Here is a 24,762-nt window from a genome sequence, read left to right as displayed (position 1 = left end):
TTTCAAATTCTTATTTATTCACCATAATCATAGCTAAAGCTATGGTGAGCTTTAGCCAATACACAAACCAAAAGCTAACGCATGCGCCGAACGTGTTCAAGGGTTATCGGGGGTGTTTTTGCGTCAAGAACCATTGCACTCTCTCTCTCTTGCTCTCTCTGTATTTTTGCATGCTTTTCAATTCTAGAATTATCAACAGGATTTAAGTAGCAGAGTGTGTTAGGAGTAGGGTAATGAGAGTTAAGGAATATTCAGTATATTCTCTAAATTTATGGTTTTAGGCTTCCACTATACTTCTTATTAGCGGATGTTAATTGCCGAAGCTGGCTCTTCGAACCCTTCTTCGATTTCAAATTCAGTTTATAACCATTTCCGTTAATTCGATTCTGTTTTTCTTTATATTAAGATTTGTTTACAAATCGTGTTTGGTACGCAAGGTACGACACGTTTGGAGACGTTTGGTGCTGAGACAGCTAGAGAGAGAGAATGACAGAGAGCGCAGAAGGGAGAGAGAGAGCCAGAGTGGGTGGCTGAGAGAGGGTGGAATCCTACTAAGGCCACCGAAGAGCGCGGCGTTTTTTCCAAGCTTTGACGGTGACGGCGCACAGTTTTATTGACGACGTTTGCCGTGTGGCTCTTGGCCAAAAGAGAGCGGACAAAAATCAGTTAAAATAGTGGCTTCTACTAGTCCCAAGCAAGTCCCACTGTAAACGGCAACGCGAATGAGCAGAGCCCGGAATATAATAAGCAGAAAGTTCTATTGTAAATGCCTTTTTTTGTCTGTGTGTCTCTGTGTGCGTGTGCGTACGTCACGGACCGCGCGCGTACGAGTATTAGTATGTCTGCATATGTGTGTGTGCAGGGGAAAAATCAGTAAAATGTTTATGCAAATCATGCGACAAATGTGCGCCAATTGCGTCCAAATATCGTAAAGTGCATTAAGTGAAACATAATTATATAATTATCCAGGGATCCAGGTGCAACCGCAAAAGGCTGCACGGTGCACAGTGTCCAGCAGCTGCCTCGACAAAAGAAATAGGCGAAAAAAGCTACAAAGGCAAACCAAAGGTTGCACAGGCTCCTCTCTTCTTCATCAACATCTTTCTCCCGCACGCCTCTCTGTGTGCGTGTGTGTGTATGTTGTAGGTGTAGGTGTAGTAGGTGTAGGTGTAGGTGTTTTTTTTGTTTGTATTGGTGTCTCGTGGCATTCCCCGTTCGTGTGTGTGTTTGTGTGTGTGTGAGTGTGTGGGTGCAACAACGTGAACGTTTCATCCCGGAAGTGATTTGTATAAGGCCGAATGCCTCCTGATATTTTACACCCAAGCGGAAATAGTCGGTATGTCGAGTAATGCATATATATTCATTATTCTATATTCTTACCCATATCCCCATCCTTAAACCAGTATATCTTTATTCCTGTTCCCTTTGTTGGCTGGCCACTCTTTCGTTTTTATGGATTTTTTGTGTGTACATATCGATTTTCAACCAAAAACAACTAGGAAGCAACATGGAACACACCGAACCGAACCATCCAGCCGTACGTCCAGGTTCTCACACACACACACACACACACACACACACAAATACACACCCACAATTATTTCAAGGGGCGGTTGGGGGAAACCACAAGCAACCGCAGCTACACTGCAAGAAAATGTGTATTAATTGATAATTATGGTGGATTCAATTCTGGAAATATCATTTCACATAATTCACATAAACATACGAGTAGATACTACTTTTTTTTGGGTAATATTATACTTGGGGTAAACTGATGCTAAAAGTCACAAATGTTCCACTTTTCGAAATTCCGCTATTACCTGTAGATTAATCGAATGTCTTTGGTCTATTTTTGCCGCAGTGTACGTCCAGCAAACACTCGCACATGCACAGACACAGGACGCAGGCAGGACTCCTCACTACTCATTTAACAGTATTTATAGACAGTTTTCGCTGCTGCTGTTGTTGTTGCTGTTGTTGCTGCTTCTGTTGTTGTTCTTGCGTTGTTTGCACGAAAAACGAAGTTGAATTGTAGAATTTAATATGGCGGTGCGGATGTGGCTTTTGAGTTTTACGAGTGCTGCTCACCTTCCTCCTCGCTTCCAAGGGGCCCTCTCGATAGGCACTCGAGGTGTTTGGCCTGACGGTGAGGGCATTAATCAAGAGGGCGCCCATAACGAGGAGAAGGAGCGAGAGCCAGAGGCAGAGCCAGAGGCAGAGGCAGAACCAGAGCAGGCACTTGTGCGGTTGAAGTTGGCCCAGCAAATGGCTAAAACGTCTCCGTTATCAGGTTGTCTTCCAACAAAATATTGATATACAGATAGAGAGGGTGACAGAGGAACCGAGTCAATGCGGACAGGAAATGAAAAATTGATTGATTTCTTATTGTAAAAGTATCTCCAAATAAATTGCAATAATGTGTATTTCTGGGGCCATGACGTCATGGCAGACCTATTATGAATATTTGCCGTCTACTTTCCAACCCCAAGCCGATGATCCCCTGTTCTGTGTCTGTTCTTTTCGCTTAGTTTCTTGTGGGCAGAGCATGGCATTATATAGTTTCGTATTTATGGCCGCATTCAACCCTCGAAATGTTGTCAACATTGCAGTGTCCTAATGAACTACTCTCAGACGTTGTGAAATTCAGGCAAGAAAAAAAGACAAGAACAAGAACGAAGGGAACCAGTCGATACAAAAAATGGAAGTAGAGCTTCTGTTTGGAGTAAAGATGAAAGGAGTTGCTAAAGGTGTTCTTTAACCAAGTTCTGATAGATTTCCTTGGGCAATCTTCAGTGATGAAGGGTTTCTTTTTACTGCCATTAGTCCCAGAACCAATTGTGGTATAAATAGGAGTCAGAATGGCATTTCTCATCGAACTCCAATCCTGCAACATCTTTGACTTCTACAGAACTGTCAAGTGTCCCCCAGAGCAACATTCGGTGATAAATACTACGTAACTTTCTTGTGACATTTGCCCCGCACTGAAGTTGGCAACCCTCAAAAGTTTTCATCGCGCATTTGTAATGCGAAACTTTTTATCAATCATACTCAGGGCCATGCCATGGAAGTTTCTTCTGCTTCTTTTTTCATATCTCACGGATACCAAGTTACTCATCAATAAAATGCCAAAATGTTTAGCTTCGTTAAGCTCAACTTTCCTTCAACTCTACCCAACCCTTTTCCGTCTCCATCTAGTTCTCTATCTCTATCTGTATCTCCATCTCCATCTCTATCGCTACTCGCATCTCAATGTCAGGCAAGTGCTCACGTCTCGGGAATCGCTTGCATTTCCAGCATTTTCTATCCCCCCAAAAGCCCACTCTGCCTCTGGGAAACCCACGTCAATCTACCGACGAGAGTGGGAAACAATTAAGGTATCCTCTGTCTTTGACTCGAATCCTGCCTGGCTGGGGGCAGGGCTGTTGCTTTTGCTGTGCTGTCGCTGTCTTGGGCAATAAAAAACACTGTCGCGTCAGATCAAAAATGCAACATCTTAAAATATGAGAGCCATTTCAGCTTCCGGCATTACGAGAACATACATATTCTTATTCTGGCATTCTGAGCTCAGTGCTGTGTCTCGTGCTCTGTACTCTGTATTCTGTATTCAGTATTCAGTTTGTTGTTGTTAGTGTTCTGGTTGTTCAATATTTACAACCTGATGAGAGCGATGAGGAGAACGATGTCGCCGTAGCTGAATAAAACATGCGACAATCGGCAGGCGACAATGTCCTGGATGGTAAAGAAGGAAGCGGAGCAGAGCAGAGCATGGCATCCTGATGTGGCTGCTGAAGTTCCAGACACGTAGACGCCTTAATGACCCAGGGGATTACCACGGCGGTAGACTAACAGCGGGAGAGTCGGGTATCGGCATCGGCATCGGTATCGGGAGTATGATTCAGCTCCCTGCTCCATCTGGGAGCTCTCGACGCTCCAGAAAATGGTGGCCACAATGATCAGGTATGCACTGGCATCGCCTCGGCCAATTAGTTCGGTAAACGCAAACAAAATTGTTAACAATTTCTTTTTGTAATTAAAAAGCTATAAGCGGCAACTAAGAAAGTGGTGCCCCCTCTCGTAGGTGAGACGGAAATGGGGGTTCTCAGAGAGAGAGAGAGAGAGCCAGAGAGGGTTCTCGTAGAGAGAGTGTAGTAGTATTACGAGTAGTGGGGTAGAGAGGAGAGCAGCATTCTTACAGTGGGGCACCTGGCAAACAGAGTGCGAAAAACAACCCTGCGATGAAAACAACAACCACCCACCCATTGGGGCGTGGAGAGAGAGAGTCGGCAAGCACACACACTCTCCTTAAGCTCTCTCTCTCTCTTTCTCTCTTTTAACCCTTGCGCCTGCGCTGCGGCTGCCTGTGGACTCGCAATCACAAATGTCCATTCCCAAGCCTGGCCGAGAACACCAGCTACCCGCATGGCTTTGTCAACAGAGTTCCGTTTCTAGAGAAAGAAACCCTGCCCCTGCCTTTTCCTACCTCTCTCTCCCTCTCTATGTCTCTCATCCACTCCCTTGGCCCCCCCGTGTGCACCCACTACTTCCTCTTGGCCACGTTTTTAAGAATGAACCACATTCCCGTACGTCATTGCCTTTGATTAAAGCATATGCAAACGCTTTTTCCTTCTGTTTCTACGCTTCTACGGTTCTACGGTTCTGAGTTTTGGCGTTCTTTCATGCTGGAACATGTGCCGACGCACACATGCACAATCCTTGGGGGATTTACATTGCAAAATGGTAAAATCGAATTGGTTTCTTGTGGGTCCTACTACTACTACTCTCCGTGGAATCAACTTGCCCAAAAGCAGCGCCATATCCATATCCACATTCACATCCTTAGCCAAAGCCAAAGATATGTATGTTCCCGTATATATGTACACACATACATATGTACATATGTGCCATTTTTGTTGGTCGTGTTTTAAAGTTGAAATGTATTTATGCGGAGACCGCATACATTTTTGCATATGGAATGCCTTTGGACTCGTCCTTGTGCCTTGGGAATGTGTTTGTCCATTGTCCCCCGTTTTGGGGATGGCTAAGCCAGTGCCAGTATGCGATGGTAGGGACTGGCACAGGCATTTGTTTAGGCTAATATTGTGGGTCCTGGGCATGCTTTATTGCCTGCACGAGTGGAAACGGGCTGAGAGCGGCAATGGAATCCTTTGACAGTGGCATCAAAATCGAGCTTGGCATATATTAAAATGGAATGCGTTTTCATTGAAGGAACACTTTTCAATGCGCAAGAAGAAGAGTGGAGCCATCTCGTAGGCACAAACGAGTATGTTTGTTCAGAGGTTCATCGTTCAATCACAGCGTGGTGCAATGGTCCTTGGATCATGCATCACCTTGTCTGCCTTGGCCTCCATTTGTAGTTCCTTTTGATGTCATCAATTATACAAAACTCGGCTTACATCAGAGAGAAAGACTCGACTCCATCACAGCACAAGGGCAGGGGCAGGTTGCAGCCATCAGAGGCATCTGCTTAGTCCTAATGCCGGGGCTTAGGAAAGATATTCCAGGAGTGACACAAGAGCCATCATCAAAATGTAAAGTCCTTGACAGCCAAAGAACGAAATACATTTTCAGTTTAAGGTTGAAGGCAGCCCCCACAGCCCTCCACAGCCCTCCACAGCCCCCCCGCAAAACCCCCATAGCACTCAATGCGATGGTGGGTCAAATTTCCATGTTTTCATTTTGGTTGTCCGTTTTTTGTGTTTTTGGATCCTGCAACGACTGCTGGTCCAAAAGTGTGCAACACGAGAAACGTATTTCACAGCTTGCACTTTGTGCCTCGAGGAATTTCGAGTCATAAATTTAATTTGCATATTTCAGTTGTCTGTCAGCAGTTTTTCCCGGCCCTGGGGGTCGTACTCCATCTCCAGTTTTACGCCCACTGCAATGTGGAAAAATTGCAGTTGTAATTGGCAAAATAATTTCTACCACCCCTTCAGGATACAACAACGAGCTGTATCAGGGGGGTGGGAAACGGGCTGGGAAGAGTGCAGTGTGCAAGTTTTTTGCCCGCCCTTTGCCCGGGTTCCTCCTGCCTGCGGCGGTCCGGGGCTGTCCCTAACATCATTAATTCTAATTGAAAAGTTTTGTCGACTGTCGGTTGGCAATCAAGCCCATATCTGAAGTGCAATGCCGGGCCCCGCCACGAGAAGACCCGAAGAGCCTTCTGGCCAAGAAATTGCATTAAAAGGCTCAAAGTGCAAATGAATTAGAACGTGCATAGAGCATATAAAGTGCAAAAACTAGCGCGATGAGGAAGTCAGGTGAGAGGCGTGTGAAGGCAACAACAAAATAACAAAATAACAAGTGGCAGGCAATAACAAATTGGCCATCATCCAACAGCTTCCTCCTCCTCTTCCTCTTCCTCTGCCAGTAAAGTGTGGCAGAAGGCGGCGGCAACGGGCAACACGCATGCATAACAGAGTAAATGAAAATTGAATCAAGAGTGCGGTTGCAAAACCACAAAATATACGCGATGTGAGCAATCATTCTCGTCCGTCCCCTACTCCCTGCTCCCTAATTGAATTCTAAGCGAAATGGAGCATCAGGACCATCCAGCAGGGCCATCCATACCATCCAGCAGTCAGCAGGAAGCAGCAGCCGCCAAGAGCACCCAAGAGCAGCAGGTGGAGGTGATGTTGATGGCGGACTAAGAGCCTCTGGGTTTTTGGCAAACAAATGCGGGCTTAGCCAGGTCCCAGCACCCGGCTCCCGGCTCCCTGGTCGCTGGTCCCATGTCCAGGTCCCAAGATCTTCTTCTTTATCTTCAGTTGGGGCGGAAAAACGTGGGGGAAAATTGAAAAATTCTCTGCTTGTTTTTATGTTGTTTGGATTTCCTTTTGCTGCTGCCCTTTTCTCTTCCGTGTTTCTGTTGTGTTTTTCTGGATTTGATTTCCATATCCTTGAAGGGAGCCATTTCGTGGGGATGTTATGGTGGATGTTACTTTAAAATGTTTCTGAAATAAGGGAGCAAAGGAAACTTCAATTTTATTGTTGGGGGATATACATACATATATACGGGAATATTTAAAGATGAGTGTGCAAAAGGGATCTGGAATACACTTTTTAGAATAGTTGTATTAGCAATTTCCTTCCTTTCTGCTTGCAATCCTATAATTTCTTAGTGCTTTTCTTTTCTGATTGAATTTAACAATCTATTGTATGAGTGGACTCTCCACTCCACGCCATCCATCCATCCTTACATTTTCTTCTTCTCTTCATTTTTAATTGAGTTTTTCCTCATAGTTTTCCCCCATTTTCCCCAGCTATTCCCATTCCCATTCGCGATTCTCTTTTATGCCGCTGCCAATTTTCACTTTATTCTTACTTTTTGCCTTTGCCTTTGCATTCGTTCGTGGTGTTTTTTTCTGCTTTTTTCGAGAGAAATAATTGAATTTTTTCTCGCGTTCGACACGCCCTCAGGGAGGAGGGGAGGTGCTGCAGGACACCAATTCAGTTCGGTTCAGTTCTGTTGAGTTTTGGTGCTCGATGCTCGGTTGCACCACTCGGATGTTTGCCATCTAATTGCGACCTTAATCATTTCATCTCTTTAGCTTCCGGCCAGGTTAGTCAGTCACTGCTCCCTCTTCCTGTCTCTTCCTGTCTCTCTCTCCGTGTGTGTGTGTGTGTGTGTGTGGTAATCGAAAACCTCGTCCTGTCCCTGCTACTGCCAAATGGCATTGGCAAATAAACTGGCAAATGTTTTCCGCTTGCAAATTTTTGGTCTGTAACCAAACCAAAAAGGAGCCTCAAATGGAGGCCCAAACCATGGTCCCAACCGGCTGGAATGGTGGACACTCCTCCGTAGGCAAACAAGACTTGATTTGATGCTGGTTTTTGCCAAAAAAAAGATGAACAAAAATCGCTGTGACTAGAGTTCATACTCGTCCCAGTGGTTGCTTTTGGCTGTGTGGCTGTTGTTTGTTCCTGTTTCTGGGAATCGGAGCAGCTGCTGGAGCTGATGCTGGCGCTGGAGCTGTGGCCGCTTCTGGCTTTTCGGCCATATCGAATCAAGTTAATTTGTGCCCTGGACCAGGCTAAAAGAGGCCTTTGGCCTTCTCCTCTGGCTGCTAGTTTTGTCGGTTGGTTTTAATCGAATTTCGTGTTGTTGCGCCAGCTGCGGGTCCTTGGAGTGGGACTCAAAGCTGGTTAGGGGACAGGTTAAAGGTTTCCTTCTGGTCAGCTGACAGTTGACTGCTGCCTGCTGCTTGCTTTTGCATTTTGCGTGTTGATCTAAGCGGTTTATTAGCCCCGATTTGCAAGTAAGCTGCTTAGCAGGGGCCCATTCTGGCCATTATTTAATAATGAGCCAAGTAGGGTCCCCAGTGGGTTTCCTGATTCCTGCCTCTGCCTCCGCCTCTGCCCCCAAGGAAGACAGAAGCTTAAAGTCGGCACATCCTGCTGGCTGGCTCCTGCCGGGCTCTCCGTCCCCGTCCCCGTCCCCGTCTGAGAGTCTCTGTTTGATTTGGTTTCTCCCAGCAATTTAATGTGTTGACAGCTCTGAAAGTTTTCTTTGTCTTGACTTTTTGGAGGGTAAAAGGTGTTTATTTTTACTATGTGGGCTTTGTGGGTCTGGTCTCTACGTCGCTCAAGTGCGGAATCCAATTAATATGCTGATTGATTTTCTCTGTTGCTGATTAATTGGGGGCACTTCTTGAAGGACTTTTCGTGGAGGCGAGCAAGAGCTTAGAGAGGAGTCCTGGTGTATTTCCAATGCCTTGAATACGCTTTCTCCCATATTTGTGTTTACATTTTCTCCATTATTTATTATTTTATATTGTTCCACATGAAATGCAATCAGAAACACAAACAAAATGTCACTGCCGATGCAGCTGCCACTGCCAGTGTCACTGCCACTGCCACTGCCACTGCCACTGCCACTGCTGCTGACACCAATACTTGTGCAAAATGAACTCAAATCAAATTGGAATCAATGTTAAATGGCAAATGAGAATGGCGGCAGAGAGAATGCCATTGGGCCTCCCAGCAGGGTGCAGGCACGGAGCACAGCAGAATGTTAGTTAAATATTGATTTTAATTTTCCACATAATTGCAATTAGTTGATGAATATTGAGGCAGCTGTTGCTGGCGGACGCCTCTGTTCTGCTGTATCCTGCATCCGGCTGTCGGCTGTCGGCTGCCGGCTGCCAGCTGCCTGACACTCTCTGATTCTGATTGAGCATCGTGTACGTCGTACGAGCAACATCGTCAACAGACACAGAAACAGAAACATGAACAGCAACAGCAACAGGGACAATCAGGGGATATAACAACAGCTCTCGACAAGGAATTGAGTTTGAGCAGGCAGCGATCCAGAAGTACGAGTACGAGTACGAGTAGTTGCAAGTGGCACAGTGGTGTCAGAAGGTGGCAGATAGATATATTTAGATACCAGAGATTGCTCTAAGTATTCACAAGGACCAAAACTAATTTCAAACGATGTTTGCGTTCTAAGAGCCCCTGGTATTTGTCGCCTGGTGTTTTCTTTGGGTTTCCATTGTGATTCGACGGGAAAAACCCCTTTGATTTCCACTGTGCACTCATTTACTGCTGTAAGCGCCTGCCTCTCTTGGCAGCAACGCCCTTTTGCTGTTCCCCTTTTGGGTTGTCTGTTGCCTGTCTGTATTGCCTCTACTGCCATTATGGGGCTTGGCACTGAGGCTGAGGCCTGATGAAAAGCCACTTACGCACAATTTTCGCAACTCAAAAGCATTTTATTGATTGCACTTTAAAAACGCCGGATGGAGGGCTTCCATGGGCAACAAACCAAAACACTCATACGCCGCGTTGCTCCACAGAAGCACAAAATCTTTTCCCCTTCCTCCAAATACCTTTTTGGGACGATGTATGGTTATGGGTATGGGTGTTGGTATGGGTATGGGTATGGGTGCGTTTATTGACTGTCGTTTTGGAAATTGAGTTTTTCTGGCTTTCAGATTGCCCCAAACCTTACCCCCCCGAAAACTTGGTTAAACTTTGGGTCCCTCCAGGCAGATGCTGCTGCTACGCCTGCTGCTGCCGCTGCAAAGCCAATTTAGCCCTCAAGGTTCTTCCCAGCCAGATGTACGAGTATGTAAATGTGTAGGAGAGGCAGAGGTGGAGCACAAGCAGACAAGAGACTCGCCTGAGAAATCAAAGTCAGTTTTGCTCATTTTTTTTGGTTCTGGTTGCTTGCTTGCTGGCTGGCTGGTTAGATAACACATTGGACTACGGAGTTTTCCTCATTTTACTAGGATGTGCTTGGGCCCTCGAGGTTAATTGTGCGAGAGGGCTAATGAACACTGTGCAGGGAGAGCAGCATCTGACGGCAGATTGTTAATTGTTTTTGGGAATGCTTGAGTAAACATTAAAGAGATGTAAATTCTGGGGAAAACTAGAAGAAGTCTGATGCGGATGGGGGTATGCCTGGGGAATTCCTAATTGCCATTTGGGGTGGCTCAGATTTTCAGCTGCCACGAGCATGAACGATGAGTGAAAGTGAGAAAAGCCAGACTAATTGCTTTCTATCATTTTGATGGTTAATTCATATGTTAATGGGGAATTTTTTCGAAGGGCGGAGTCGCACGGGTACTGCCACAGGCCTTTCTTACTTTCCAAACTTTCTTCAAAAAGTAATAGAAAATACTTTGTGGCGAGCAGTAATGGAAAAACTTTACCGAATACCTTTTACAGAATGTTTACAAAGAAAGAAAACATACACCTTCGGTGCTCTTTTGGTATTATCTGGACCAACAGAGAGCAATTTAGACGAGCACCCGCCTCATTTGGAATCTTAAAAACGTATCTTTTCTGCTTCCAGAACTGGCACAAATCGGTTTTGTTGCAAAGTTTCTTTAAAGCAGTCGAGCTGCTATGAGGGCTCTTTCCAATCAAGTCATCTTTGCAGTCGATCAATCCGAACACTTTTCATGCCCTTTATGTGTATGACCCGCGCATTGTTTGCAAATCGCTTAATTATTGTTGATGGTATTTTATTGGGGCATCGGGCCATAAAAGGCGGTCGGTCACATCCCGCAGGCCCAGGCCCTGGGCCTACATAATCAATAGCCTTCCGCTTCCTCCAATCCACTTTCCCCAATTCCGGTGCCTTTCCCGGGCGACATTTTCTCAGTTTTCCACGACCCAAGAGCATAAATTTCCCGTGGCTAGGCCAAAATCAACGCCAAATGCTCTAAACGTTTTGCTTATGATTTTTATTGCACGCACACAACCGCCATCGCACACACACAAACACACACATACATATATGTATTCTGGAGGCACCCTGTGACGGCATTTTGCCGCAGCCTTAAGTGCGAAAAGCTGCAAAAAGGCGCCTGGAGACGCAGACGACGGCGACGACCGATAGACCGACCGACAGGCCGACCGACCGACCCATGACGATGACTTGTTTATGGTAGGCTGCGGCCACGCCCCTTTGCATATTTTCGAGCGAGCACTTGGCTTATTTCATAACTTTTTCCCTTTGATGAAACGTTCCACATACTCGTGTACGCGTACATATTCATTATTCATTATTATTAAGAGGAAATTTTCGAGTTGCAAAAAGCATAGCATACATTTTAGCAATTTTACAAATATCCAAAAGGGGGAAAACAAATGAAAACTCTCTTCTGTCGTTCTGGTTTGCGGGGTATCTTCAAGTCGTTGCCCAAAATTTGACCTTATCTGACTGCCTTTGCTGTTGGCACTTGCCAAACAGTGTCAGCTCTCGACTTTTAGCGCATTTTTCAAATTAGGTTAACAGAACGGCGACGGCGACGGGTTGGGCGGCGGCCCTCCAGAGAAAGTTTCCTTATTGTTTTCGGCGATGGGATGGGGAAGGGATACGGGGGATAGCGGCGGACTTGTTAGCATCTTTCCTTCCTGCCATCTGCGCCTCACGTTTAACCTTAATGCTCGCACCCTCCATACCCACCATTCCCACCAGTCCCCATTTGCGTACTGTTTCATTTTGATGCGCACTTATTTTTCAATTTGTGTGTCTGACAGTTTCCATCTGCCGTCATCCTTTTCCCACACACACACACACAGACACACACAGACACACACAACATACGCACGCAGAGACAGGCAGACAGAGAGAGAGCCCCATTGCGAATGCTGCTCGTCATTCTCCGTGAATAATCAGTGACAGGCACCACCGCCTACATAGATCTGCGTCAGCATCTAAATTTACTACTTACCTGCTTCTCCTGTTACGCCCTCCTTGGCCCTCGCCCACGCCTTCGCGCTGGTCTACTCTCGACTCATCCTTTTTGTCGATCTATCTGCTGGATGCCCTTTGTTTTTAGCCATTCCGCAGTTGGCCAAGTTCTATGCTGGCCTTTTTATGCCACCACGCGCTGTTGAGCTTTTCTTTTAGTGCTCTCCAAAGGAGCATTTTTAAATGGTTTCGTTCCTTTTTTAATGGCCAACAGCAGATTGAAGTGGCGCGCTGTCTTTCTGGTCTGGTCTGGCCTGGCCTGGCCTGGTCTGCTCTGGGTATCGCTTCAGTTTTCTATGATAATTTCTAACTTTGTATAAAATATTCATTCAGAGATAAAGATGGTATCCTTGAAGCCATCTTGAACTTTGAAGTGGAAATAAGTTTTGCATTTTGATTGATGGTTGCAAATCTGTGGGAAACAATTTCTCGAGGCTCTTTAATCAAGAGCAGTCCTCACCATAGCTCTAACCTTACATAACCATTTATCTTTTAGCTGTAATTAAACTTAATGGCCAAATAATTGAAAATGAAACGCTTTAAAAGGCAGAGCTCATAGAAAAGCCACAAAACTAATCCATAAACATATATTTATGTATATGGTTACATGTGCATATATTTATGTGTATGTGTGTGTGTGAGTGCTCGTGTCTGCTCTTGGGGTCAGGAAATGGCCAAAAGAAGCACAGAATACACATGTGTATGTACGGACCTACACTAGCATAGCTGCAGGTACTTTAAATTAGAACACCTAGAACCAACCAACACCTGCACAAATATGTACGGTGTATACATATATGTATAGTGAACACTTGGAGCAAATATATTTATCTAGTTATATAGTTAGTTTCCATTTATTTCAATTAAAAATTCCATTTGGGAGGCCAAAAGGGAACATAAATATTCAACGCTAATCACATTGACCTTTCACTCGCTCTCTCTCTCTTACAAACTCTCTCTATCTCTGTCTAATTGCAGCAGTTTCTGTTTGTGATGAAGTCATGTGGAAATAGAAACAGCAACAACAGCAGCAACAACGGCAGCAACAATTACGAGTATTGCCCTGAAGCGAAGACCAATACAATTATAGGCGAAAGTTAATTAAATGCTGCATCATTTGCAAACTGCAAAAAGGAATCCTTAACAATTGCAATAAAACTTTTGCCAAACAAAAGTAATTAAAGGACCTCTCACACGGACCCAGACCCGGACACGGCTACAGCTACAGCTACAGCCACAGCTATAGCTACGGAGAGGCACTGGGACAGGGAGAGGGACAGGGACAGAAGGGAGAGGAACAGAAGGGAGCGGGACACACACAGACAAGTTCAGTTGACGCTATGCGACAACCAAGTTGCTCGTAGAAGCCGTACGGCATCGGCATCGGCATTGGGACCGGGACAGGGACCGGAGGAGCCGGCCGTGGTGCTAGGAGTCCTGTGCATGGCCAGACGCCAGCTGACGCTGCCAGCCGCAAACAGCTAACAGCCACAGCCATAGCCACCATCGGGGCAACGGTGAAAGCAACGGAGGAGCAGCAGCCACGGAGGGGCACGGGCACGGCCAGCAAAATGCAGAAGGAGAACAATGTCACGGCGGAGAATTGCCAATTTGTGGGGCCCTATCGCCTGGAGAAAACTCTCGGCAAGGGTCAAACGGGTAAGTGCAACAACACCATTTTGTGGATGTACGAGTACTGTGGATATTCAATAAAATGAACCTTTCATTTGGAAATGTAACACCGTGCCAGAGGCTTTTCATGATGTACGCATGAATATTTTGCACATAAGATTATCCACATATCATTATTCGATTAAAGTTATGCTGTCCGCTCAGAAATTCAATCGCTACGAAGGATGACAGTCATGTTTCCTTGTGTCCTTAGTGTTGAACGTATGTGAACTTCCTTCACCAGAAGGTCGGCACTTGCGTGACTTTCTGCCGTGCCATACTGCAGACTAGTGTCCATAGATTAGGAGCTAGAATTGTGTCCTTCCGCCGGGGGAGCTATTATATGGAGAATCTCTATTAAAATCGTTATCACTTGAGGGGATATTCCTCTATAGCCAATATCTACAGTAGTAAATCCGCTTCGTCATTACTACAATTACGATTCAATTTCCCCCCCATTTTTGATCATTTCTACCATTTTTACCATTCGCAGGTCTCGTCAAGTTGGGCGTGCATTGTGTGATTGGCAAAAAGGTTGCGATTAAAATAATCAATCGGGAAAAACTCAGCGAATCGGTGCTAATGAAGGTGAGTGCCTGCCTGCACGAGTGCGGGGCGGGGTCGAAGGTCAGAACTTGATGGAAAGTTTTCCCCGTCGATTGTTGCCTTACATTTTCTTTCTTCTTTTCTTTTCCTTTTTTTTTCTTCTTTTTATTACTTAGCGCTCTTTATGATTTTGTTTTTCGTTCTCCCGCATTTCCTTTCGTTTGTCGTGTTGTTTGTCTTCTGCCTGGCGTACAGGTCATAAAAAATTGTGACAATAAAATTTGTTTTGTGGTTCGTTGTTTTATTTACTTGCTCCTTGAACGAGTAGTGTGGGGGATTATTTAGGGCATTGCAGGGTGTGGAGAGGACGGAGGGCATTGCAGTCAAACTTAAAGCCTTTACAGCCACAGCTCTCCTTGGGGGGAAAAGTGTTTTTGTTTTTTGGGGATTTGTTTTCGGTTTTCGAGGGTTTTTCCTTGGCTTTGTTCCTGTTCCGGGTAGTGTGCCAAAGTCAGGGAAAGTCAAGGAAATATTTTACTGCAGCAGGACTTTAGTTCGAATTAATTTTAAGTGGTTTAGCTATAAACTTTTGTTCTGCAAAGTTAGTAAGAAATTATGTCCTCTCAGAGACTGGCAGATGGTTGAAAACGTCTTTAAAAATCGTCTCAATTTTGTAGAAGTAGATTTCTCTTCGTTTTAACGGGCTTAAGTGTCTGTCTTTTCAAATCGAAATAAATAATAATTTACAAAATGTTTGTCCACATTTTTGTGAAATATTCCTTAGAAAAATGTAAATCTTCAATGTATCTTTGCTCATTACGAAGTTTACGCATAGTACATGCCCAAAAATTCCAATTCCGACTTAAGTCCCACAGGAATTATGTCCCAATCTATTTTATATACGTACGATATATTCTATAATCGATTTCCTGCCACAATCGTTAATATATTAGGTCTATTATAATAAGAGGCAAGAGCTCCAAATAGATTTCATTCATTCTGACGCCCATAAAAGTCAAAGTAGAGCTTAACTATTTATCTTTTTGTGGCTGTCATAATAGAACCCGCTGCCACCACCACTGCCACATCCACTGCCCCCCGAAAAATGTGTGGTGCACTCTTTTTTGTAGGACACTGAAAGGACATGGGACGAATTAGTGCGTGTGGCAACAAAGTAAAACGGAATTCAGGACGCCGGTAGCTAGGGGTGGCGGGGGAAAGCAGCTCTTTGGGGTGACAAAAGCTCAGACATATAGGACAATCGAAATGCAAGGTGAGAGGGTGAGGGTCCAGGGTGCCCAGCCAACGACGACAACGACAACGACGATTGCGTGTGCTGTCCATGTAGGACCACAGCCAGGACGAGGACGAGGACCAGGACACGCAATAAGAACAGAAATTGGACGCCAGTTGGAGGACAACAATGGGTCATTATGGCCGAAGCACTTTGAATGCATTGTACACGTTAAGAAGGGGGGCGGGCCAAGGGAAGGGGATTGGTTGGGCTTGAAGCTACATTGTCGATAAGTCGATTAAAAACTCGGCTTCTTCTCTTTTTCTCCTGCTTATCCTGCGGCAAGGTTGAACGTGAAATTGCCATAATGAAACTAATCGATCATCCGCACGTCCTTGGCCTGAGCGATGTCTACGAGAACAAGAAGTATTTGTATCTAATATTGGAGCATGTCTCGGGCGGAGAGCTCTTCGACTATCTGGTGAAGAAGGGCCGCCTCACGCCCAAGGAGGCCCGCAAATTCTTCAGGCAAATAATCTCCGCTTTGGATTTCTGTCACTCGCATTCGATTTGGTAAGCTCCGCCCACACTTAAAGCGCAATCAATCTTATATACATTTTGGTCCCCAAAACTTTCCACTTCTCGTGCAGCCACCGCGACTTGAAGCCCGAGAATCTGCTGCTGGATGAGAAGAACAACATTAAGATAGCGGACTTTGGCATGGCTTCGCTGCAGCCAGCCGGCAGCATGCTGGAGACCTCCTGCGGCAGCCCACACTATGCGTGTCCGGAGGTCATACGGGTAAGTCCAACTTGAGTAATGCGAATACGATAGAATTGGGAAATGCTTACATCCCACAGAGCCACGCAGCCACACAGCCACAAGCCACAGTTTTTCCCTTTCTCTATGGTTTCTGGTTTCTGGTCTCTGGTTGGTGTTGTGGTGAGCCAACGCATAAACGTCAATCAAGGCGAACTTTTTAGCACATTTTCAGATGCAGATGCAGCAGCAGCAGCAGGAGCCACCGCAGTAGCAGTATCTGTGGTAGCTTCCTGGAGTCGCTTTCCTATGCAAATTCTGGCAGACTTTCGACTCCCCGTCTATGCAAATGCAGCCATGTGCCATGTACCGCATGTGCGCATATGATTTTCCATCTCTGCTCCTGTTCTTCCTCTCATTTCATTCACGCAGGACCTGCTCCTGCTCCTGGTGCTGCCCCTGCTGCTGCTTCGGTTGCTGCTCCTGTTATAAATTCATAAGAGGAATTTTAAAATATTTCCTTCTGCAGCTTTATCATATATTCGGGGCTGGGCTATAAATCTGGCTGGCTACGTGATATTCTTCCCCATCGGCACATATACCTCAACGTATACGTATACGTACACGTTCTGTATATATTTTTATAAATATTCAAGAGTCAAAGCTCTGGCGGGGATTCGTAGTTTCTCAACCGCATAATTGATGTCTGTGTGGTGGTGCCTTGCAAGGCGGAACGGAACCCCTGGCAATTTGTAGGGGAAAATTGCGTGGAAAGCCCATACACTCAATCACTTAAGTGGTCGTTTATCAATCCCCTGCAACGTGTGAGCCAAATTGTTCGGAAGGGGTTCATGCCCCAAAGCTGGGATATAAGGTTACCGATTACGCCCACAAAGAAAAAAAATTGCTCAGTTTAATCGAGCTTACCCAAGGGGTTAGATACTCGAATTATTTGAACAATTGCAATGCGGAGTAAATGTGTTTAATTGGAAAACATGTCTTGACGTGTCTTGAAATCGATTGGAGGAATCGAAGATTAGGAAGCGGCAGATCGCTCCCACATGATGCGGCCTCGAGATTCGAGAGAATGCCCAAAAATAGCAGAAAAACAACATACATGTCCTGGGCATCCCGCCACACATTTATTCTCGACTCGAGTTTCGCTGATTAACGATTTTTGTGGTTATTATTGTACTCCTCTCAAATTCAAAAGGACTGCACTTCGTTGCATTTTTTTAATGAAAAAATGAGTCTATTGCCAGAGCTTTCAGATTATCAAGATACCTTAGTCTTACTCCACTTTCTGTCCACTTTCCATGAGAGAAGGAATCAATATTCCACTCGATATGAAGATCGAATGTAGCTTCAGGATAGAACTGGGCTGGGATGGACAAACGATAGAGCCACATAAAACGTTTTGAAGAAGAGGGGATTCTCAGGAAATAAGTATTATCTATTAGAACTATTATCCACTTTTCCCCCCGGGCCACTCCTTGAATCAAACAAAAACCGTATAGTTGTGCCCTATTCTATGCCTGTGCCTTTTTTTCCATGCAACTTGAAGCTTTAACTTCGGGGAATCGGGGAATCACACAGTGGCAACTGGTATATGTACAATCGGGCCACAATTATATATTGTAGTGGGCAACAAACTGCAAGTCATTGTGCCACTTACCTGCCAAGTCAATAACCGTTCCCTAGGGAGACAGAGACGGAGACAGCGAATCAGAATGAGTGAGAAAGAGACATGTAGACGGAGACAGGGACGGGGAAACTTGGCATTTGATGGACACGTCAATGGACGTCAACGAGTTGAACGGACCTACCCCATGTTGTCCCCCCATGCAGCCAGCTCCAAGTTCCATGCTCCAAGCCCCATGCCCCATTCCGCCATGCAATGGACAACCCTTGAAATGAAAGAATAGAAAACTCTGTAAATTAGCAAAACATTCAGTTATTGGGCTTATGGGAAATCCATATGAATAGCAGTTCGATAAAAGGGTAGAGCTGTCCAAACGATTGGGTGCCACGCATCCACAAGGGGTCCTCTGGTTGGGTCCCCCAATCGTCCAATCCTCCAATCGAATTCGAAAATAATCAAACTAAAAGCAAACAAGAAACCAAACAAACAAACATTCATATGAAATATCAAAGCAAACACAAAACGTTAAAGGAAAATGTCTCAATTTCTGATTTCTCTCCCATTCCCATGTCCTTCTGCTTGGGCGTGGTGTGTGTGTGTGTTTTTTTTTGTCATTCCAGGGGGAGAAGTACGACGGACGCAAGGCGGACGTCTGGTCGTGTGGTGTCATCTTGTATGCCCTGCTGGTGGGTGCGTTGCCCTTCGACGATGACAATTTGCGCCAACTGCTGGAGAAAGTCAAGCGCGGCGTCTTTCACATACCGCACTTTGTGCCACCCGACTGCCAGAGTCTGTTGCGGGGCATGATTGAAGTGAATCCGGATAGGCGTCTGACGGTGAGTCATCCACATCCACATCCCTATCCCCATATCTACCGTATCCCATATCCCATATCCCGTATCGGCCATATCGCATATGCAACAATGATTGACCCAAGAACCCTAACAACCGAATGCCGCTGCTCCTTCTGTCTGACGGCTGGCCGGTTGGGTGGGTCGGTGTGTCGGTGTGTCGGTGGGTGAGTCATTTAAAGCCAACCCCAGCCAAATGATTTTTGTTGGTTTTTGGGTCACCATTCACCGTTCGGTGGTGAACCCACCACCCACCCCCGTAGGGACTTTGTTGGCCCTCTACCTTTTCTCACTATGGTTTTTGGTTTTCGGGTTTTATTTCCTTGTCCAGCTGGCTGAAATCAACCGACATCCCTGGGTCACAGCTGGTGGCAAAGGTGAACTGGAGCTGGAGCTGCCAATGATGGAGGTGGTGCAAACACATGTTATACCCACGGCCACAGCTGTGGATCCGGATGTGCTGAATGCCATTTGCTCGCTGGGCTGTTTCAAGGAGAAGGAGAAGCTCATTCAGGAGCTGCTGAGTTCGAGGTGTGTAAAGAATACCACCCCCACCCCCCATTTATGATACGACCAATTAATGCTCTTGTCATCCCTTCCCCTCATTAAAGTCACAATACGGAGAAGGTCATCTATTTCCTTTTACTGGAGCGAAAGCGAAGGCGTCCTGCTCTGGAGGATGACGATGAGATTGCGCAAAAGTCACGCAGCGAACTGGATGCAGTCGATCCGCCAAGGAAACGATTGGACACCTGTCGCATCAATGGCACCAATGCGCCCAGCTATGGCCAGATCTCCGAGGGCTCCCCGCTCACGCCACGACGACAGGCCTTCAAGTGCGTAACCCTCAAGGGGAATTCCCGCACTAGAGCTTACTAATCTGAGGTCTGATCTTTTAGCTTCCGTTCGTACAGCAGCACTCGCAACCACCAGCGGCGCTCACCCACAACAGTATCCTCGTCGGTGCGGAGCTCCTCATATCACAGCCCGACGCGTTGCAATTCCGCCATGAGCTCCGCCCAGCAGCAGGCGAATGCCATATCGCGACCCTCTTCGCCGGCGGCGGGCACTCGACACTCCACCTACGGCGACCGCGATCGCGATCGCACCGGGTCCGGGCACCACTCCTCGGTCAGTCGGACACCCTCGCACAGCTCCCAGAAGAGCATCGAAGGCGATGTGGTGGTGGTGAGAGAGCCACGACTGGAGCGACGCGATTCGTTGCGCCAGGAGCGGGGTGGCGGCAGTGGATCAGCGAGGGATCGCAGCGAGTGCGGCCACCCGCCGGGCAGTCCCGGAGGCAACTCCGTCAGTGGAGCTGCCTCGCCATCGGTGCATCATCGCGCCAACTCAGGTCCGACCATTAACATTAGTATGTTCCACGATCCAGAGTCGAATAGTGGTGTGTGCATGCCCCGTAGACCCCTTGCGGTAGTCCCAGGCCCCCTCAGAGCGTACTAATCGATTCCATCTGCCTCCATCTTTGTTCTATTTCCGAACAGTTGTGAATCCTAATGCCTCACCCATGTTGAACAACAGCAGTCCTGGGATGCCTGGCTCACCCTGCAACAATCCTGGCGGTCAACTGTGGAAGACCCGGCTCACCAACATCAAAAACAGTTTCCTGGGCAGTCCGCGCTTCCATCGCAGAAAAATGCAGGGTAAATGCAGGACTCTATCAATTATACAAACCTTGCAATCTAATCAGATTCTGTTTTCCCTGTAGTTTCCGCGGACGAAGTGCATTTGACGCCCGAATCATCGCCAGAGCTAACGAAACGCTCCTGGTTTGGTAATCTAATAACAACCGAAAAGGATGAAACGTTTACCATCTTAGTCAAGGGCAAGCCCATTGCCACAGTCAAGGCGCATTTGATACATGCATTTCTATCTGTAAGTGTACGAAATCTCCATTTAATACAGACCATGATCTATGATGAACTCTCCTCTCCTGCGTAGATGGCTGAACTATCGCATAGTGTAGTATCGCCCACCTCATTTCGAGTGGAGTACAAACGGAATGGCAACGGACCTGTGATGTTCCAGCGTCATGTAAAGTTTCAGGTAAGTTGGCAGACCTTCTACTGTCTACCACTGTCAGAGTTTCCCTAGCTAATGGTCTGCCTGTACTTTCTTGTGCCTTTTTTAGGTCGACATCAGTGCCATTTGCAAGCAAGGTGACATAGCAGATATGCTCTTTGCCTTAACATTTACGCTGTTATCGGGTAAGCAATTCTCACAAACCCATATCATAATCGAAAAATACTCTGAATACCTGGAAAAACTAATTGAATTCCTCGTTTCATTAGGTAACATTCGACGTTTTCGTCGCATTTGCGAGCACATCCAGTCCCAGGTGTGTTCAAAACGTTTCCCGGGTCCCAGCAGTCCGCCCACGGTGACCTCAGTAACGCAGGCCGTTTCCGAGAGCTCGTCCTGTGGCTCGGTGTCCAGCGAACGATTGTCCTACAAGCGACAGGTGGTAAGTCATCCCTAGGTATTCGTGATCTACGCGAATTTTTGCTAACCGTATCCCATTTATGTAGATTGAGAACGATATGGAGAACGATTCGATATTCTCGTACAAATCAGGCAACGGCCGCAGAGCCTCGACCACGAACAACAATAATGCCAATCCAGTGGATATACCCGGTAGTCCCATAGCTGTGCGGTCCAAGTAAGCAACTAATCGAATAGCAATCGAATCATCTAAAAACTTATTCAGATTTCTGATTGAATCGTCTATCAGCTCGGAGACCGCTGAGCACGAACGCAACCGGGAACTGCAGAGTGAACGTCAGGCGACAACGATGTCCGGTAGTGCAATCGCATGAGAATTATTTCTCTGATTTAGTTACATTTTTCTCAAGGATATTTGTTTCCGTATACTACCATATGACACCACTAATAATACCACAAGCAAAAGAACAACCATATATTGTACTATGTGAACGAATCAGCAACTCAAACAGTATTTTTGCCTAGTACCCCCAAGCCCCATCCCCATCACCGAGAGATCTTCAAAATAACTCCAATAACACTCCAAGAAAATCCCAAAAAAAAAAATACCAATATACCAAACCAAAGCAATAATAGTGGAATTTATATAGAAATAATAATGATTATAAGTATCAGAAGTTTTCGATAACTGATCGATTTGACAGAACTCTTGCTAGCAGCTAGCTCTCTAGCTTTTAACCAACTTGATTTTCGATTCGTTTTTGATTTTTTGAATGCATTTTTTATGTATGAAATGTACGAGTATGTTCGTTTTAATGGACATTGTTGCCGCCGCGCCTAAAAAGCTTGCAAATAAAATACACCGTGTAAAAATACTAAATATACAAACAATACCAAGAATACCAAATTTACGCACTAGCTTAGATCGAACTAGAGTTAATCTAGCTTCATTTTCTTTACCTAGAATAGGGCTCGTCGTAATATTTAGCTATGCAAATGATAAAATTAATGCTATCCAGGACAGAACAGAAGAGAACAGAAAAAAAATACGCCGACAATTTGTATATGGGGAGTGTCTGAAGAGAAGAGAATAAAGCAAAATGCACTGATCTTTGACTACTAAATAAAATATGATATGTACCGAAAACCGAATGAAACTTTTGCATTAACTTAGCCGTTGCTGTTTTTTCTAAACCCAAACAAATTGATATAACTATTTTGCTAGCCACTAAAAAACATGTGAATCGATGAGAAGAATTACAAACACAAAAAAAACGCAAACTATTTTTCCTAAAAACCAAAATACTAAAGAATAAAGATAAAAAAAAAAGCGTCAGCCTTCGAACTTCTGACATGCATGCATGACGATCAAAAAAGAGTGTTGTGTTGGGTTGTAGATGGACTTTAATCAGAATCCATAAGGTGTACAATATAATGTATAATGTACATAGGAAATTCCGTTAAAACTTGAAACAAAGGCACAGCGTAGTGTTGGACACATGGCACATAACAAATACGGAAATACAAAAATACAAAACTACAAAAATACGAATACCAGAAACAATATATATTTTGCATGGGATGGGCATGAAGAAAAGAAAGCTTTCTAACCGATAATTAAATGTAAAGATCAACTGGTACGATATTTATACATATGTAGCTATAGTATATAGTAGTTTGTGGAACAAGGATTGTACAAATTGCTGAGTTGCATCAGCGACAATGATGAACAAAAATACCTAAGAGAGAGAATTCCATTGAAATTTGTATATTTTTTATTGGATAAACACACACAAAACACACTCATTGGCTGGGACTAGTACTAGGACTAGGACTAGGACTAGACCAATCAAGATCAAGATCAAGCTGTCCAGGAATGCACAAATGGCAATGCTATCAATAACTTAGCATAGTTTTTCTCTCAGTGTAAGGAGCAGCGTTTCGCATGACAACCAACCAACCAACCAACCAACAACCCCACAAAACAATCACATTGAATCTATACCTACCTTACTTTTGAGTGGTTTTCATAGCTTATAGTTTTGGTTTTGTGGAATCAGAGTTCTTTTCTATAAAACATGATACGATAATTTGAAACTAAAAGACTTAAGAAATTGAAAGCATAAAGCAAATGAAATCCAAACAAAAAAACCGTCCATTTATCCACTTAAAGCTACTAACAACCAAGTAGAGGCAACTCAGCAATTTGTGGGATCCACATACTGGGGGAAGTGTGCGTAAAGTGGAATTCTAGGGACGATTACGAGTGCGAGTATGTGTATGCATAAATGTATAAGGATTTACATATATACTTGTACCAAAACTGTGTATGGACAGCAATATCAAAAGAGGGAAATAAAAAGCCGAAAGAGCGGACATGGAAATGGAAATGGTACGATACTAAAAAGGTGATTAGAAAAGATACTAAACGAAAGATTATAAAAAAGTTAATAAACGCTTAAAGATACTAAATAAAGTCGCATAAAAAACATATACAAAAATATTTAAACGTATTTAAAGCAGATAGATTGTACTTGAGATAAAAACTGCAACTGCAACTGCAACAAAAAAATCATGCAATAATATTGAAATGGAATTACTTTCTAGCATTAACTAAAGTACAGTACAGTACAGTACGGTACATCAAATTAATGATCGCTCATCAAATTAAATTTACTCGAATAAGCAGAACATACATTCAAAATTAAGCTCACCGAAACATATATTTATACATACATACATGCATATATCATATACAACACATCTTTATACACATATTACATATATATCCCTGTATTTACCTTCATATACAAGAACAAAGTCCCACTCCCCTTGGCATACCCGACATATACGAAACGCGTACACATTTACTATATACATTTACATACGTTTATCTATATACATACATGCATCATCCACACATTCATACATGCATACATACATAAATACATATGTACATCCATCTATATATTTACATAAAAGCATTTAATAACAATGAAATGTGAAAGGATTTCAAATACCAATCAAGATTGTTAATTTTGTATCATATGAAAGTGTAAAAATCATATTTTTTTTTGACATGAAGATAATCCTAGAAAAACGACTAAAAACAACAAAAACCAAAAACAAAATTCTAAAATACCCAAAAAAAAGCTCTGCTCTGCTCTGCGCTGCGCTGCTCTGCATACCAAAGAAAATGCTGCAAACGCAACGCAGAGATGATAAAGATAATGATATAAAATTAATAATAATGATAATTGCTTTATAAGGAATACCAAAACCATGGAGAAGAACGAACCACTAATACTCAATGCTGCATTATGCCACGCCTACCTTTTTACCTTAACTGACGCCTCTAAACTACGAGTAGATGGGAAAA

The 24,762-nt window shown here is 44.6% G+C and overlaps 1 protein-coding gene across 9 annotated transcripts; it reads left to right on the top strand.

The window, feature by feature from the left end:
• Positions 1-579: 579 nt before the first annotated feature.
• Positions 580-24,762, top strand: sff (sugar-free frosting). Of its 9 annotated transcripts, none has more exons than XM_033381923.1 (16): positions 580-762; positions 13,199-13,879; positions 14,385-14,479; positions 16,018-16,244; positions 16,322-16,472; positions 18,693-18,908; positions 19,255-19,454; positions 19,535-19,759; positions 19,823-20,325; positions 20,426-20,584; positions 20,650-20,816; positions 20,883-20,987; positions 21,073-21,148; positions 21,233-21,405; positions 21,470-21,600; positions 21,649-24,762. In XM_033381923.1, exons 2-16 carry the CDS (start codon positions 13,792-13,794, stop codon positions 21,755-21,757), a joined length of 2,625 nt encoding a protein of 874 aa, XP_033237814.1. In that variant the 5' UTR covers positions 580-762; positions 13,199-13,791; the 3' UTR covers positions 21,758-24,762. The 9 variants fall into 9 exon arrangements, with proteins under 9 accessions (XP_033237814.1, XP_033237813.1, XP_033237812.1 ...); XM_033381922.1 differs by having other exon boundaries at positions 580-1,068; XM_033381921.1 differs by having other exon boundaries at positions 580-1,336; positions 13,202-13,879.

This window comes from Drosophila pseudoobscura, chromosome X (assembly GCF_009870125.1).
Source record: "Drosophila pseudoobscura strain MV-25-SWS-2005 chromosome X, UCI_Dpse_MV25, whole genome shotgun sequence".
In the NCBI taxonomy this organism is placed as follows: domain Eukaryota; kingdom Metazoa; phylum Arthropoda; class Insecta; order Diptera; family Drosophilidae; genus Drosophila; species Drosophila pseudoobscura.
The sequence above is the reverse complement of the archived record's forward strand: the minus strand, read 5'-3'. Positions and strand labels throughout refer to the sequence as shown.

What these genes read in the sequence shown, in the direction of transcription:
- sff (XM_033381923.1), top strand. Translation starts at nt 13,792, where the DNA reads ATGCAGAAGGAGAACAATGTCACGGCGGAGAATTGCCAATTTGTGGGG. An exon ending in AGCGTCATGTAAAGTTTCAG is followed by an intron (nt 20,988 to 21,072) that starts GTAAGTTGGCAG and finishes TGCCTTTTTTAG; the next exon opens with GTCGACATCAGTGCCATTTG. An exon ending in CCCATAGCTGTGCGGTCCAA is followed by an intron (nt 21,601 to 21,648) that starts GTAAGCAACTAA and finishes AAACTTATTCAG; the next exon opens with ATTTCTGATTGAATCGTCTA.